Below are 16,237 nucleotides of genomic sequence, written 5' to 3' on the forward strand. Positions count from 1 at the left end.
GATAATAATGTGCTACAAGTCAACCATTGCAATGCAGGAAATCCCACCAGCACGGGGTCACAGGGCATCCATGGACCATGGCAATTAACCATGGCACCTCCCCATCATCCTGAACCCTTTCCTCCCTGCTGTGGATTTCTTCCAGTAATTAACATGCCCAATTGCCTTGGATTTATACTAATAAAATGCTGACTCCTGTCCCAAGATCCCATCATCGCTGGCACTTCTCGAACCCGCACAGAGCCCCAGCAGTAATGAAGACCACGGCCCTGGCTCTGTCACTGCCTGGGTTGCAGGCTGTCTGCAAAGCAGCTCGGAGCTGGGAAGCTGCAACCCACAGGCTGCTTCCGCCGAATACCAAATTAGCACATTCTCTGTGCTCATAGGGAGCAGCTCTTCCTTTGGCTCTGCAGTAATTAAAAAACTTCCTTTCCAGGCAGCTTTCGAAGGCAATGCTGTGACCTCTTATCACCGTTGCAATGGGACAATGGACTGGCCGACTCAGTATAAGACCTCTAATACATTATTTGGGGAATTCATACTGTAGCAGAGTAACCCTTATGACCACGCAGGAGGCAGCCATTTCACTCGGTGGATGGTAACCGTGACTCTGGGGTTCAGTAAAGATCACGTTGGCTCCCTAGGCAGGCTTGCTTTAATCAGGTAATACTAGTCACACATGTGCAGAGGGACTGCAGAGTCTGCTGGGGCAGGGGATGCTTTTTTATCTATATGCAGAGGGTCTGGTACTCGATAACGCTGAGGCTTTGGCAGCGAAAGGGAGCTTTGGGCCCAGATGGACTCCTTGGCACAGCTTCCACACTAGACAGAGGCTCCAGTTGATGTGACAGTCCTGCTCAGAAAACACACCTCCAGGCCGAATGGTTTTTTTGAAGGAAACCATCTAGTTGAGGTACAAAAGCAAGCCTTTTGCAAAGACAACTTCTGTTCAAATTCCAGCTCTAGAAGAATGGTAAGTTTGTTGTTACTTCCCAATGACTCTACCTGGAGATGAATGATCTTACAAGGGCTTTAGGTTAGTCTAAGACCATAAAAAGAACACATGGGATCAAGTACAGCACTGACACCCAGAGCCCTGGTTCAGGCTCTAGCCTCTGGCTGGCACTGAACAACTGAGCCTCTGGCCTAAGGCTGTCATTTGTTAAATAGGGAATAGTGGCTCTGACCTCCTTCATAAAGTAGATCCTTCAAGATCCAACAGAGTAAAGCCCTTTGTATGACCTGGAAATGTTTTTAAATGGTCTGTATTAACTATTTCTTTCCTGACACTGAAACAGTCATGTCTGAAGTGCCAGCGAAACTACTCACAAGCCACTCAAAGCCTACCACGAGGACTTGACTCAGGATACACCACCAAGTCTCGCCACAAGAACAGGTCACGTCCCAAGCCGGCACTGCCTCCTGTGCCACACTGGCCAGGCAAACCTGCCACGGGAGCTGAGCCCACCGCCATCGCCACCACAGTGGGCTGTGCAAGTACGCCAGGCTGAAGACGCAGCTGAAGATGCTCTGCTGAGGTGTATCCTCTCCCATCCACCCTGCTTCCAGGAATGTAACCTCAGGCAGCACGGGGAGGCACGCAGGCAGGGACAGCCTTGTTTCACCCCCCACAGCCAGTGGATTTGTCCTGATAATGTCACTGAGCTGCAGCTCCTAGAGCGTGGATTTTTGGGGGGTGGGAGAGTGGAATTTCCTTGGCCTTAACTCGATTGACTGTCATTTACAGTGAGAAGAAAGTTGTCATCTTAAATCCCAAATCTGCAAAGTTCCGCTGTTTTTTTTAAGGACACACATTTGTAAAGATAAGACAGGTATATGAAAGTAATAAGGGATATCCACAAGCCTGACGTTGTCTCTTTTGTCTTTTTTTCTTTAATCTGTTTTGGGTATACAGTTTGGGGTTTATATAACACCTAGCCTTGCTCTTCAAGTTCGTTCCAGCATTAACAACCTCATAGCCACCCTGAGGGAAATCAAAGATGGAAGCACTTCAGTACCATGCTCAATACAACCTTAACCGTATGTTGTTCGTGGATACCATCATGTCTATACTAGATTAACTTCAGTGATAGAAAACGAGCAAAATTCCAGCAAAATAAATGGGCATCTCTGTTCACATGAGGAGCAGATTCACCTCTTTCTGCAGACATGTGTGTTGCAGTCTCTTTGCTTTTATTGCAGTCTACTGAATGCTTACCTTATATGGGATACAAGTTTATCCAGCTAAAAAAATGAAATAAAAAGCAAGATGTGAATCTGTTTATACAAGGCACAATTGTAGCCTCCTTCTGTGGAGCCTGGATTTCAACCTCAACGTTAACCCAAAGCAAGTTAAAATGGTCAAAATGTAAAACATGCAGAGAGAAAAGGTTATTATTGAAATGTCAACACGTCATTAACTACTGTTAAGTGTTTCTAAATGAGAAACACAAAACTGAAAACCCAAATTATGACTAAAACATATGGAGTATTAAAATGAAGTTGTACTATTATAAATTAGGTGGAATGAGGGTTCTGACAAATGAGCAGACCCTTGGCAGTTCAAGAGGTTGCAGCCACCCTTCTGCTAAAGATTACCATCCAGGGATAGGGCCTACATCTTATTTGCCCCCAGGCCAGGACATCAAGACAAGCCCTCCATTGGTCACCTCAGCTCATGGGCAGACTATCCAGTTCTGCAGAGCCAGCAGCAGCTTCCACCAATGGGACAGAGTGGGCAGCTGGGGACAGCCATACTTTAATTTAAGGCAATTAAATTCACTGCATTGCCAACCAGCATTCACGCACTTTATCCCTAGTATTTCTCCAGAGTCCTTAATTGTTTCTAAAAATCACAATTAATAAGCAAGCTGTTTCCAAGCAATTCAAAGTCAAAGGTGGTAATCAAAGGAACCTAACAGCACCATGGTTAACACTCCCTTTTCTCCTGCAACACCTCTCCCATCCCATAATTTAAGAAATTCCCTAGGCTACCAATGGATACCTTCTATTCAAGAATGCTAAAACTAAACAAAGTCAGTATTCAAGTAGATATCAGTTAGTTATCTAGGACCAGACTAAAAAGCATACCCTAAGATCTGTCCCAAAATATCTTATGGCTAAGAAGCAAACATGACCTTCACAGTTTACACTTTTGGAGCCATTTCCAAATCTTGTTTTATTTGCACTGCTCAATCTATACTTTGTGGGGGGAATAAAGTACTCCTTAACTGTCCTTCTGGAAGGTGACTGCACAGCAGCCACACTGCAAAGAACAGTAAGGTTAAGTTGGTCAAAGTAATGGCCTAAAAGCAGCGCTGCAGAATGAGGAAAGATCTTCAGAGTCATCAGGGTTATGAGCATACATTACAACTCATTAGAAAAGCACAATATATTGCGCATACATAGATACCATGCTTCCTATAATGAAGGCAAATACACATGCAAAAGAAAACAAAGAAGAGAGTAATATTTAATCAGTCCTGTTGCAACAGAGTTTTGATCTGTGGAAAACGTTTCCCTGCTCTTGTTAATTATTTCAGCTGCAGAACAAAACACCTAAATATATACATGCATGCACCTCTCTACAGAATAAAATTCATTCCCCCTCCAGTGACAACTGCCTTTTGCTGAAATGTAGCATTCAAGTGATTTTCTTTACATTTGAAAAGATAATACACACCGTGTGGCCAAAAAAATCAGCTATTCTGACACTGGTTGGTTTTGTGCCTAATTAAAATTAACTAGGCACTTCAGCTTATAATTATATAAACACCTACCATGCTATACTCCCAGCCAATTTGGTTTTAATCAGAAAAATGCACGAGAAGTATGAATGACGGGCAAAGAACTCCCTGGAGGGGCAACTGTATTTCCAGTGTCAGTATTCTCCATATACTGAATATTTCCATCAATGTTTTTCTTGCCATGTAATAACCTCCCAGTAGAACAATTAAAAAGAGATTCTATTTTTTTTTTATCCCTGGACTTGGCTTGCTTTCCACTCCACCACAAGGGTAAAAGCACACTTGCCTTATTCACCTGAGTCCCAGCTGGGAAGTCGCCCACAAGACAGGCAGGATTTAGCAGTACACTGTCTTTCTAGCATCTGTAACAAGGAGTTTAGAGCAAGAATTCAACCCACCTGGGGCAGAGAGGCACTGTCCTGGTTTCAGCTGGGATAGAGTAAAATTTCTTCTTAGTAGCTGGTACAGTGCTGTGGTTTGGATTTAGGATGAGAATAATGTTGATAACACACTGATGCTTTAGTTGTTGCTAAGTAGTGCTTACACCAGCCAAGGACTTTTCAGCTTCCCACGCTCTGCCAGGTGCACAAGAAGCTGGGAGGGGGCACAGCCAGGACAGCTGACCCCGACTGGCCAAAGGGCTGTTCCATATGATATGCCATCATGCTCAGTATATAAACTAGGGGAAGAAGAAGGAAGGGGGGGACATTCTGAGTGATGGCACTTGTCTTCCCAAGTAACCATTACGCGGTTACCAGGGCGGGGAGTGAGTGAGCAGCTGTGTGGGCCTTAGTTGTCGGCTGGGGTTAAACCATGACAGGCACACAAGCAAGTTGTGGAGGGGGTTGAAGAAAAGTTGTCCCCCTCCTGCGCCTACATCAGATGCAAAAACAGAAGCACTGGCTGCTTTGGAGCAAAACCCCAAGTCCAAAATAAGGTTACCTGTGCATCAGCACATTTCCATTTCCTAGAAACAAAGGGACAGGGAAGGCAACAGCTGAGCTGCAGCACTGCATCACCTGAATTTGTTAAAAATACAGGTTTTTTTAATTGTGGTATCAGCTACACATTTCATTCACAAGCCAGGCCTCTGGAATAACTGCTGTGCAGACACGGAAACACGATAGTCATCAAGTGTGGCTCTGCCATCACCGCCTTTGCAAACCCTCAGTTGCCTCCCAGCCCTCCACAGACAGTGCCTTCTGCTACCCACCAGCCAAGGGTCACTACCTCTGCCTGCCTGCTCCTGCACAGCTGCAAAAAACCAATTGCCTCTGAATATCTTTCCAATAGCTGATCAACAGGGGGGCAAATCACCACTCTGGGAAAGTGCCTGCAAACGTCTGCACTGATTGCACTGCTCTCGGAGGCAGATGAGGAACTCTGCTTCACCGCCAATCAGCCAGCAACAAAATCACCCGAGAACTGATTCAGCAGGTAACTTCTGATCTACGTAAGCTAGCTACCTATGTCAATTAGTTTTAATTATATCCAGAACAAGAGACCTGTGAACATGAGTTTTTTCTGCAGCCTTTGTTTTCTGTAAGAAATTCCCGTTTCTCTTGGCAAGAGCTCAGCTGAATCACAACACAAGTAATGAACAATCAGCAAAAATAAATATTGTTTTGTAAATGCATTGAGGTATGTTCAAAGTTGATTAAGGGAAGAATAATCAAACAAACATCAGTATTTAAGACAGCAGAAGGGCTTGAACATTCTAGAGTTGTTTTACAAAAAAAAAAAATCCAAGTATTTCCACTGGCAGCAATTCCTTTCTAAAACCACAAAACCATACCCCAACCCATCCTCCCTCCAGTCCTCAGTTTCCAAGTTCTTCCTCAGAAGAAGGCAAGGGGGGAGGAAAGATTTCACTGAGTTTTCCTCCATTATTTTGTCTACCTCTAACACCTGTAATCTTGTCCATACCTTGTAGCTGGCTAAAACCAGCTGTACTCCTTTTGATGTCTCTTCAAGTAGCAGCATGGACTGATTCTTGGAAAGAACCTTGCGACCTCCTGAACTCATTACTCGCCTTTTCAGCTTGGTTCTCATTCACTGCAGTTTTTCTTTTCTTTTCTTTTTTTACTCAAGTATTTAATTTGTGATCCAGCTCTAAAAGCAGCTGAAAAAATATCAGGCTCTGCAAATCAATTACATCCGCAGTTACCACTCTGCAGCCCCCCCAGTCACCAGCAGAACCTCACCACTGCAAGTGTATTTGGGTCTCATTAGCTTAACATGTCAGCATCCCCTCCCTACCAGTAGCATGGGCTCCAGAGCCTTTAAAGGCATAAAAATAAGCTCTTCTTCCTTCTCACTGAGAACATCTTGGGCTGAATGTGAAAACGAATACAAAAGAGAAGTGCCAGAAGGTGCCCTTTTCACAGTAACTTTATTCATTTCCTATGCAAACCCCAATGGTGAGCCCTGCTGTATACAGCAAGCAGCTAAAATTGAAGTTATAGTAAAACTCACCTATGCCAGTTCAGGAAGAAGGAAAGCATAAGCTGGGGCAGATAAGAAATTATTTGGCCAAACCCCTAAATTGGTAAAGACAGACTTCAGTGGCACTACATCAAGTTTTACAGCATTTTAGGATCTGGCCCTCAACACTGGTTCATTACTGCCTGCTAAGGAGGAGACCACCATTAGGAGATTTGAAATTGGCCAAACAGACTTGAAACTGGGCATTTTCCAGCTAGTGAAAATGTTCAGAAATATTTCCTCAAGGACCCGTTCAGACAGCACCAGCTGAACCGAGGCAAAGCCAATAACCATGGGTCCTTTAGTGGCACCAAATCACCGCTCTGGAAACCAGCACAGAAATTCAGAGCAACTGCTTTCATTTCTCTTATTAACTAGTACTGGAATTTCTTCTTGTGAATAATGAACCTTAACACTGGTCCTTTATAAACATGTCCCAAAAGAGTCACAATTTACCTCTAGCTGTCCCATAGCAGTTGCTGATAAATGGGCCATGTTGCCAAAGGAGGTGTAAAAATCCAAGTAGTTTGGGTTCTTTACAGTAACTACTACCTAGCTGCCTATATTAATTGAGAGAGTGAGCACATTATATAAGGAGATTAGACCATGTCATATTTACAACCTCAGTGTCCCCAGTGAGAGAAATTGCTCAGCTGTTACTGTCAGTGCCTTCTTCAAACAGGAACCCTGCTGACAAGATGATGAATTCAGAACATCGTTGCCAATTAATGATTTGTAGGCAGAAGGGATTTCAATAGTTCCCATATGTTTGTGAGGGTAACTGGTATTTACATCACCTCTAATAAGAGAGTGTAGTCTGCTCTGTCCAGACATGACACTAGAGCTTGGAAAATGTCATCTTTGCAGGAGAAATTTTAATAAACAAAGCCAGGCTCTTCTGGGTTGAAAATGTTTCCCAAAGCATGGTCACTAATAAGCTGCTTATGCCTAAGTGCAAGCAAGCAGGGAGGCCGCTTGCAAGATGTACCCAAGTGATTTACAAACCAAAGGTCAGAAGTTATTTAGGTGTTTGTCAAAGCTACACTACAGAGTGCCAAGACCATCACTGTGTGAGCCAGGAGCATGGAGCACATTTCCTAAACACCAGCCAGGCTGGGCGGGGGAAGGCATCTACAAGCACATAGGACCTTTCTTGGTATTACTGCTTATGGGCTGCAAAGTTTCATTTTACTGTCCTAGAAAAAAATCTCATCCTTCTGAATATCACAACATCCAAACCAGAAAGCATTTTACTCGCATAGGATATCCGCATGAACGCCATAGATGCTGACCGCAGACCTCCTGAATGGCCTAAGGCTGAATGTCTCCTATCGACTGAGCATCTCGGAGCCAACCAGCAGGAAACGCTTGGCACGATGACCTGAGTTAAACACAGGACATCCAAATGGGGCCCTCAAATAGACTTTGCCGTAGGCACTCGGAGCCCGGTGTCCCATTGATCTGGGGATGGAATTTAGGGCTTTCCTACAAATGACAATTATGGGCTTTAACAGCTCTAGAGCAATTAAAGTGATAAACTCCTGCTGAGGGTGCAGGTTGTAGGTGAAGTATAAAAGTAGTTTATGCAGGTATGCCTTATGACAGAAGAGCAAGGGTATATCGCCACAAAGCATCTTTACACTTCCAAACTACGATCACGCTCCTACCCAACACGGTCATAAATTGCGGGGCCAGACACTGTTCTCTCAATTGACTAAGAAAAACAAATTTTAAAAACCAACCCACATCCCAAAATAGAAAGCAGAACCTCAAATCACTACAGTCTTCTGAAAGCACACCCCAGATTGCTCTCAGCACTACTAGAGATCCAACCACCCTACAGGCACAGTAAGCTCTTCAAAGATACTCTCAGGTTTCTCGTTTAAACCATTCCAGTTTTCTGGTTTGGGTTTTTTTGGTGTTCTGTTTTTCGATTGTTTTTGAGATCTTTAAGAGTGCTTTGAGATATCCCATGCTGCTCATGCAGCGTGGGAGGGCAGGATTTGAAAGGTAACTAATGGATGTACCCTTTCCTCCACAAATTCTTACAGGTGACTGAAGTCAGTGTCTAGACATAGCACCCAACCAGTGCCTGTTATTTTGGGACATGGGTGTTTTTAGCCATAATGAAGCAGATCCTTGCTGATCTATCTGACCCACATCCCTCACCTGTGACAGTCTAGATTTCCCCAGCTTGGGCTAATGTTGATCTTAGCTCTCCTTGTGCAGTACCAAACATCAAGTCTGACTCTTCTTCCCCTCTAAACAGGAGAAGTATCTTTATTGCCACAGGAAAAGCAAAAACAAGTTAGATTTTGCTGTATTGACTACACCTGCAGAAAAAGAAGACTATCCTGGTCAAAAAGCACACTCCACATACTGGTTACTAGAGGTTTCTCCAAAAACAAACATACCTACATTTTCTCTCCGAGTCAGCCCTTGAAGAGACTTGAACTATGTAATCTTCAGGGACACAGTGTGTGACCAAGGACTAAAGGATCAAGGCCACAGTTTGCTTTGGATATGCACTGATCTATCCTTTGCACCAACACTACGAACACCAATAATGAGTGTCTGAAGTGAGGTGAAGAGAAGATGCAACACCGACTTCGGTTGGAGCAGAATCCCTCGGCCTTCCTCGCAGGTTATCTATTACTAAGTGGCTGCAAGTATGAGGCAATTAAGATGGGACTGATGACCAACATATTATAATTTTGCAAAAAGCAAACCGCACTGAAGTCTTTTTTTCTTTCCCCTTCTGTTTTATGTCCAAATAGGTTTTAAACCATTACGTATTTACAACAGAAGGGCCAATTTTATAAACAAGTATGTAATACAGCAAAACATAAAATGAGATTATACACTCTTAGAGTACGCTGCACTTCTTTAAAAGTATTCTTTTTTAGGTCTTGAGCTTCAGATACCCTAGGTCTCTTGCACAAGGCCCCTGATGATTCAGGAGACCTATGCTGACCAGCAACGCAGGAACCTCAGCCAGCTACTTGTATGAAAACTTCAGCACATATGGAAGCATTTTTATCAGTGGGTCTTTAGGTTTAATCCTGAACAGCTTTGTATTAAACTATTTACCAGAGAAGAAAATCAATCAACTCACATCACATCAAATTCCCTTCCACCCCCCCATAGACTGATAAAGAGAGAAAAACATACTCCTTTAAATACAACACCAAAACGCATCTTGCATAGGGGAATTAAATTCAAACATTCCCTGGTACAGTCCAGAAAAAAGAAACCGATCTTCTAAAATTCATAAGGAAACCCCCATATCGAGGAAAAGTAATGTAAAGCTTTAAATAACAGATAAGATTGCAATCGCCTCATGGACCCAACAGTACAGTCCTCCAAAGGTAATAGTGGCATGCCAGATTCTCCTTGTCCACAGCCCTGTAAGCACGGGAAGGACCTGTACACAGGTGTCAAGCCCCACTACATCAGGCCAAGGCCTCTTTCCATGCTGTCACAGTCCTTCAAAGGACCTCAGTGGAAGTGAGAGCCTGACCCACCATTGTCAACTCAACCAGGCAGGAAGGACATGGAAGAGAAGAAAGCCAAGGCCCCACGTCACCTCAGCAAAGCACCCTCCCTGCAGACCCTTACCTTGGCAGGTGTTGTTCTTCTCCTCATACCCTGCCTTGCACAAGCACTTCCCGATGGGCACCAGCCATTCCCCCTCGGCACTGCAGTGCATCTTCGGCGCCTCGTCGGTCACTGAGTGGTTGACACAGACGCCCGACACCTCTAGCAGCTGCGAGGAATCCGCTCCCGTGATGGTGTCAGGAAAGCGGGCCAGGTTGCGGATCACCGATGGGCATTTCTTGTAGTACACACGCACAGAGACCAGGGCGATGCAGGCACCCACATCCTGGAAAGCGAGGTAAAATCCCTTTTTCGTTAGGGGTCCAACATCTCTCACCTCTGTGTTTAGCTTCATAACTCTGTCACCGAGGTCTAACTCGGTGAAGCTCTCGTCAGCAGCGATGGTATCAATCTTGATGTACTGGTTTTCTTTGATGTTCCTCCCATCTTCATCATCTGATTCGAAGTAATACATGTTAAAAGTCTCTTTGCAAGTCCCAAGTCCTCCTGGAAGGCTGTTACAGTCCCTCAGGGTGAATTTGAGCTCAATGAAGATGCGGGATGCCCCTTCATTAGAGATCCAGCTGGTCAGAAGCCAGTTGTTCTGATTCTGTTCCATTACCTTGCATACTTGGTATGTGTGTATCGGAGCGTAGTTTTCATCCACCTCACCAATTTCTTCCCACTGTATAAAAAGGAAAAGTATTACTTTTTTTAAAAGTTATAGCTCCTGCAAAATCTTAGCTTTCCCATCTAAGAGCACCTTGGGCTTCAGAGGTTCAGGAGGACTTTTAGGGGGAAAAAATGTTTTAAATGGCAAAGTTTTCCACACTGGAGGCTTGATACATTCCTGATAAAGTCAGATAAAAGACCCTTTAGAAATATAAAAGGATACTAGTTAAAACCTTTTATTTCAGATGTTTCAGAAGTAGGAAAACATACTGCTGGGTTTGTCCACTAGTACTTTGTTAGGGAACAAAACAGAAGCAGATGGGGCCACGAGTTGGCCTTTTCCAATGCATCCACGTAGAGGAAAAAAAGCTACTTACAGTCCATCTGTCCCTGCTCCCCCATGCTCCTTTCTACCACATCCTCAAATCACAGCCCAACACAATGAGGACAACCACATTTTTCCAAGCTACTGTCCCCCAATAAACAGTCTGCCAGAAAAATCAGAGTGATATATGAAATAAATGGGCCTTTGCTCTCCCCAAGTCTGGTAGTCAGAGGAGTTCCTGCTCATGCAAACAGAAGATTACTTCCAATAAAGGTTGCAGAGATCTGCAAATCTTGAGCTGTTGGTGTGCTACACGGGTTTTTAAGCAGAGCTCCAGATAACTTCTCACAGCTGTTTGTGAGAATTGTAGCAACTGTCTTTTCATTTTATTTTGGCCACACTCTGAAGCATGTCATTTGGAAGAAATGCTTTTTCCTGATCCAGCACACCACAGTCAGTAGCACCACAACAGTGCCTACAATAGATACACAACATTAATGTTTCCTCTCTGCTTTTGACAACTGTAGCGTCACATTAAGAGATTAGATTAACCCACATAGGTACAGCAAAGAACTCTGAGAACCAGTGATGGGTTTCAGTTTTCTTCCCATCTACTTTTGACCTGCTCATCTGCAAGGGCTTAATTCCCAAAGCCTTTTCCATCCTCTGCTCAGCATTGCTGCCTGCATCTAGTCACAGCTGTGGACACAGCACAAAGCAAATGCACAGAGCATAATTTAAAGGTGCTCTGGTACAAGGTAATACCTATATTCCAAGCTGCATATCTTCTAAGGCCAAAGGTCAATTTTTTTCATAGGAAATACAGCCTAAAATGAAGTTGAGAGCCTTCTCAACCCAGATGCCATTACTGCAGAGCTGACAGGGAACACTCTCAGAGTCAACATAACGATCAAGTTTTTTTAAGGGAAATGCTGTTCTTAAATTTTAAATTAAAATGGCAGCAACAAGTGGCATAAAAACATAACCTGATGCTACAGTCCAAAATGAGTTATAAATACCACCAGCTGAAAAGCATCTCCTCTCCTCCCTGACCTGGGATGTGAAAGTGGGGACTTCCACAATTTCAGCAAGACATGCCGCCGCAACGCGCAGAGTTCACGCGTACCACCAGTCTTCCAAGTGAGGAACCTAACCTGAGGACATTTTTGTCATGCTAAGCAGTATTTTCATTTCTAAACCCTTTTTAGGTCCTTGGGCTTAAAGAGGCTGTGATGATTAACATGTACTTGTCACTTTGCCCTTCCTGGTAGTGCCACAGAGTTAGCTGGAGATATGCCCGCAGTGAAAGCTAGGCAGAGCTGTGCGGGATTCATGCCTAATTTTGAGGAGACGCAATTAACAATTACAAAGAGTAGAACCATTAAGAAAACACATAGGAAAAGTATGCAAGATAGCACAAATCTGCAGCTAGCTTCTCTACATTCCAGAAAATAGGGTGGGTTTAAATACATTAAATTAAAAAAGAGAAAAGCTCCATTCTTCAACTACCGTGGTTAATTTAAGTGCTAAATATGCTGTACGTATATGCTTCCAAGTGGATTTGTTTAACTTGACACTATATAAATGCAAAGTCTCATTTTTATCACAGTGGCAATTCTGCATTTGATGAAAAGGGAGGGTGTCCCTCCACTCCCCCCGACGCAAATCAGCCTGGGGGACAGGTGAGCATATCCCAATATAGCCCAGGAAAGACCTTAATGACTTTAAACCTTTTCTTTTTCTGGCTGAAGGTCAGAGGATCACTCAAACAATCACACACATCAACCAGCAGATATGAAGTGTTAACCTCCAGCAGGAGCTGGTGAAAAGCATTTGAGGGCTGGAAATTGCTCATACCATTTTTAGCAAGTGGGGATGTGCATGGATCATAGAACCATACAATCGTTTAGGTTGGAAAAGACCTTTAAGATCCTCAAGTCCAACTGTTAACCTAGCACTGCCAAGTCCACCACTAAACCATGTCCCTAAGTACCACGTCTACCTGTCTTTTAAATACCTCCAGGGATGGGGACCCAACCACTTCCCTGGGCAGCCTCTTCCAGTGCCTGACCACCCTTTCGGTGAAGAAATTTTTCCTAGTATCCAATCTAAACCTACCCTGGCAAAACTTCAGGCCATTTCCTCTTGTCCTATCCCTTGTTACCTGGGAGAAGAGACCAACCCCCACCTGGCTACAACCTCCTTTCAGGTAGCTGTAGAGAGCGATAAGGTCTCCCCTCAGCCTCCTCTTCTCCAGACCAAACAACCCCAGCTCCCTCAGCTGCTCCTCACAAGACTTGTGCTCCAGACCCTTCACCAGCTTCGTTGCCCTTCTCTGGACACGCTCCAGCACCTCGATGTCCTTCTGGTAGTGAGGGGCCCAAAACTGAACACAGTATTCCGTACAACATTTAGGGAGCATCTAATGTGTATTTCTTTCAGAGAACCGACATTTTCAGCGACTGTGATGTTGCACTAATATCATTAGTGACCTAACTTGAAAGCATATAAAAAAAAAAAAAAAAAAAATCACTTTTTTAATACTTGCCAGATCAATTTTCAAAGACCCAACCATCATGCTCTCCACAGTTACAAAATTAAGCTCATTTCCATCGCTGCTCCAGGAGCTGTGTTAGTGGGAGTGAGTATAAGAAAGCTCTTCTATTCAAAAACTAAATCCAGTGATTCTAATGGTTGCTTTCATGCACTGAGAGCACTAAACACTGTGAGGAGGAAGGTCCAAGCATAAATACATGAACTGAGCTAGAGTCTAATCTCAGCTGCAAGAAACGGCACATGACCTAACATCTCAGGCTTCAGGATGTGCTGCATTTCCAGCACCGCACCCCGGATCAGAGCAAGTCCTGCCATCACCACCTGCCATCAAACCTAAAGCAATCATCAGAGAGCAAGAGGAAAGGGAGGTGCTAATGAGATAAGGCTGTTTATCTCTGTATAATCCTCAAGGGAAAGCCAACCAGATTTTATCAGAGCAGCCACTATTGTGCAAAATCTCTGCTCTATCATTTAATCCCATCTTCTTCTCTCCTATCTGCATGTAGGAGCGCACTGTTTCTTTCTCTTCAGCCACTCTTCCTCCCCCCAGAGACTGCAGGCAGCCTGCCGCCCTTCTGCTTTTACATCCCTCCATGAGAACGGGATGGGGGTAAGGGCGCCTGCACCTTCTGCCTGGTCCCAGCTTCCCAATCACTATAGACCTCAGACAAGCATTTCAACCAACAAAGGAATACAAACTAGAGGATAAAATGCAGTGCCTTACAGTTAATGAAAAAGAAAACTCACCACATTAAAGAGACAGCATCTAGCTGAAAATATTGGCATGAAAAAAATTAAGTACAACTGAAAAATTGTGTAATATCATAATTCCTCTCTGCAGCACCTATTTTTGAGATATAAATCAACCCCATCTGCAGGATTAAAACAAAAATGCAACCATTAATTTGGTGCTAAATGTTTTCTCTACATCTTTAATAGCCCTAAGAAGGAAAACACAAATGCATTTCAATGGCCTGATGTTAAATCATTTATAGAAGACCTATTTCTGAAACAGAAATTTCCAGTACACTACTGCTGGCGAGTTAACAGAAGCTCAAGACTGCGCTCAGCTCCATCAATAGGAAGCATGCAATTCATGCAGGCTGTCTGCCTATGGAAAGGCCAAAGATATCACACATCTAACTAAAAGTATAAGAGTTAAAAAAGCATTCAGTGGAGAAGCCTTGGGTTAAACAGACAATTTTAAAACACATTCACCAGCTGTCTGCTACTCAGGCTTGTTTCTAGTCTCCAGGATTCCAGGACTGCAATTTGCTACCGCAGCACAGCAAAAGGCTGCTGCCCCAAAAACAAATACTGACAGCAGGGATGAAAATTTCACAGCTTTTGTTTATTTGGTTTTGGGGTTTTTTTTTTTTTTTTTCTTGCAAGGAGAATTTTTGTTTCTGGTCTTAAGTAACTCACTCCCTTTAGCAGCCACTAAAGGTGGTGTGGAAATCTCAAACCTCTTTCCTAATTCCACATATCCTAGCACTGCTGAAAGAGAAATTAGGCATTTAGCAAAATCCTAGGGGTCTTGAGAGGGAAAGGGAGCTTGAGAGCATTAAGCAAAGGGGTTCCTAAGACTTACCTGGAACCTTCCCAGCAGGACTCCCTCCCTCCAAGGACTGTGCAACCTGCCTCTGTTCCCACTACCTATTTCACAGGCTCCCTGGTACAAGAAGCCTCCTCCTCTCCCATTTAATTTTCCACCCCACGACGTAGAGCTCTGCAACACATGGATGTTCATTCAGATATCTGCTGGCACAAAGATGTAAAATTGGAAAAGGATTTATGCATTTTCACCTTTTTCTGTTGGAGAAAGAAAGATCTCAGATCCCAGGCTTTGAATATGTGGAAGCATCTGAGATACTCCACACGCTTTGTCCACAGACAGAGGAGGGTAATTTTACCCCAAAATCCTGCTGTCAAACCCAGCACGAGCACACACTGGTACAGAGGAGAGCGCGGCGTGGGGCTATGCAATCCCTATGCCAAGTTAAAAGGGGAGACCTGCTGCCCTTCCAGAAGGGCAGACCAGCCCGGCACTCAGCTCTGTGCTATTTATCCTGCCTTTCATCCTGGTAATATTTGGGCAGTCTCTTCGATTTCCTTTTATGCATCTGATGTTAAGACCTGGCTGCCAATCAATAGCCTCCAGCTCAGCTCCCACACACGCGTTCCCTCCCGCTACTCAACTTTATCTCGCAACCTGCTCCTTCCCTCCCTTTGCTGCTCTCCTCCCATCACAAAACCCAAAAACTTTTTTTTTTTTTATCTGCCTGCCAGCTTTCCACCTGCTATCATATTACAAAGTTAAAGCAAATTAGAAGCAGGCTCTCCTCTGTGCAGTTTCAGTGACTTCAGTGAGGTCACATAAGGCTAAATCTCTAGTGAAAGCCAGGCAGAGCACTACGCATCTTTTTTTCTGCACTGCAGAAGGTTTTGCAGGGCTGTGCTAGCTAGCTGTAAAATAAGGCTGACTGTGTCACCATCTTGCTTGTTGCAAAACACCACTTACAGACATATCAGTCCCAAAATCCAACTACTTCACAGCCTGCCACCAATATTGCCAGTTTTATCAACACACCCTGCGATGCACGGCATTGCTCAGATTTTCAGCTCTGGAGCCGTATGATTAAAGAAGAGTCTTTGCTTTTGCTGGGGGTGTTTCAGTCTTCATTAAAAGAAAAAGGGGTTGCTTGCTCAAAGAACAAGAACACAAAATAGAAAGTGACCAAAAGTCACCTTATTTGTAGCCCCCTCTAAAGCGATGCTGACCTCAGGATTGGCAGGAGCAAATCAGATCTGTTTTGAACGCTGGCCTTGGTAAGAGGTATACATATAACCTATATGA

General features: G+C 44.0%; 1 protein-coding gene across 4 annotated transcripts in view; it reads right to left on the bottom strand.

Annotated features, from left to right (window-relative positions):
* The window catches only part of EPHA5 (EPH receptor A5), a gene marked incomplete at its 5' end in the record, with an annotated part of 195,722 nt that overhangs the window by 143,612 nt on the left and 35,873 nt on the right, over nucleotides 1–16,237 (bottom strand). For all 4 annotated transcript variants that reach the window (XM_082314987.1, XM_082314986.1, XM_082314989.1 and 1 more), the window contains one exon: nucleotides 9,849–10,512. In XM_082314987.1, the coding sequence (XP_082171113.1) occupies nucleotides 9,849–10,512 (664 nt within the window). The remainder of the gene's footprint in view (nucleotides 1–9,848; nucleotides 10,513–16,237) is intronic.

The sequence above is a fragment of the Platalea leucorodia genome (assembly GCF_965183815.1).
Source record: "Platalea leucorodia genome assembly, chromosome: 6".
NCBI lineage: Eukaryota > Metazoa > Chordata > Aves > Pelecaniformes > Threskiornithidae > Platalea > Platalea leucorodia.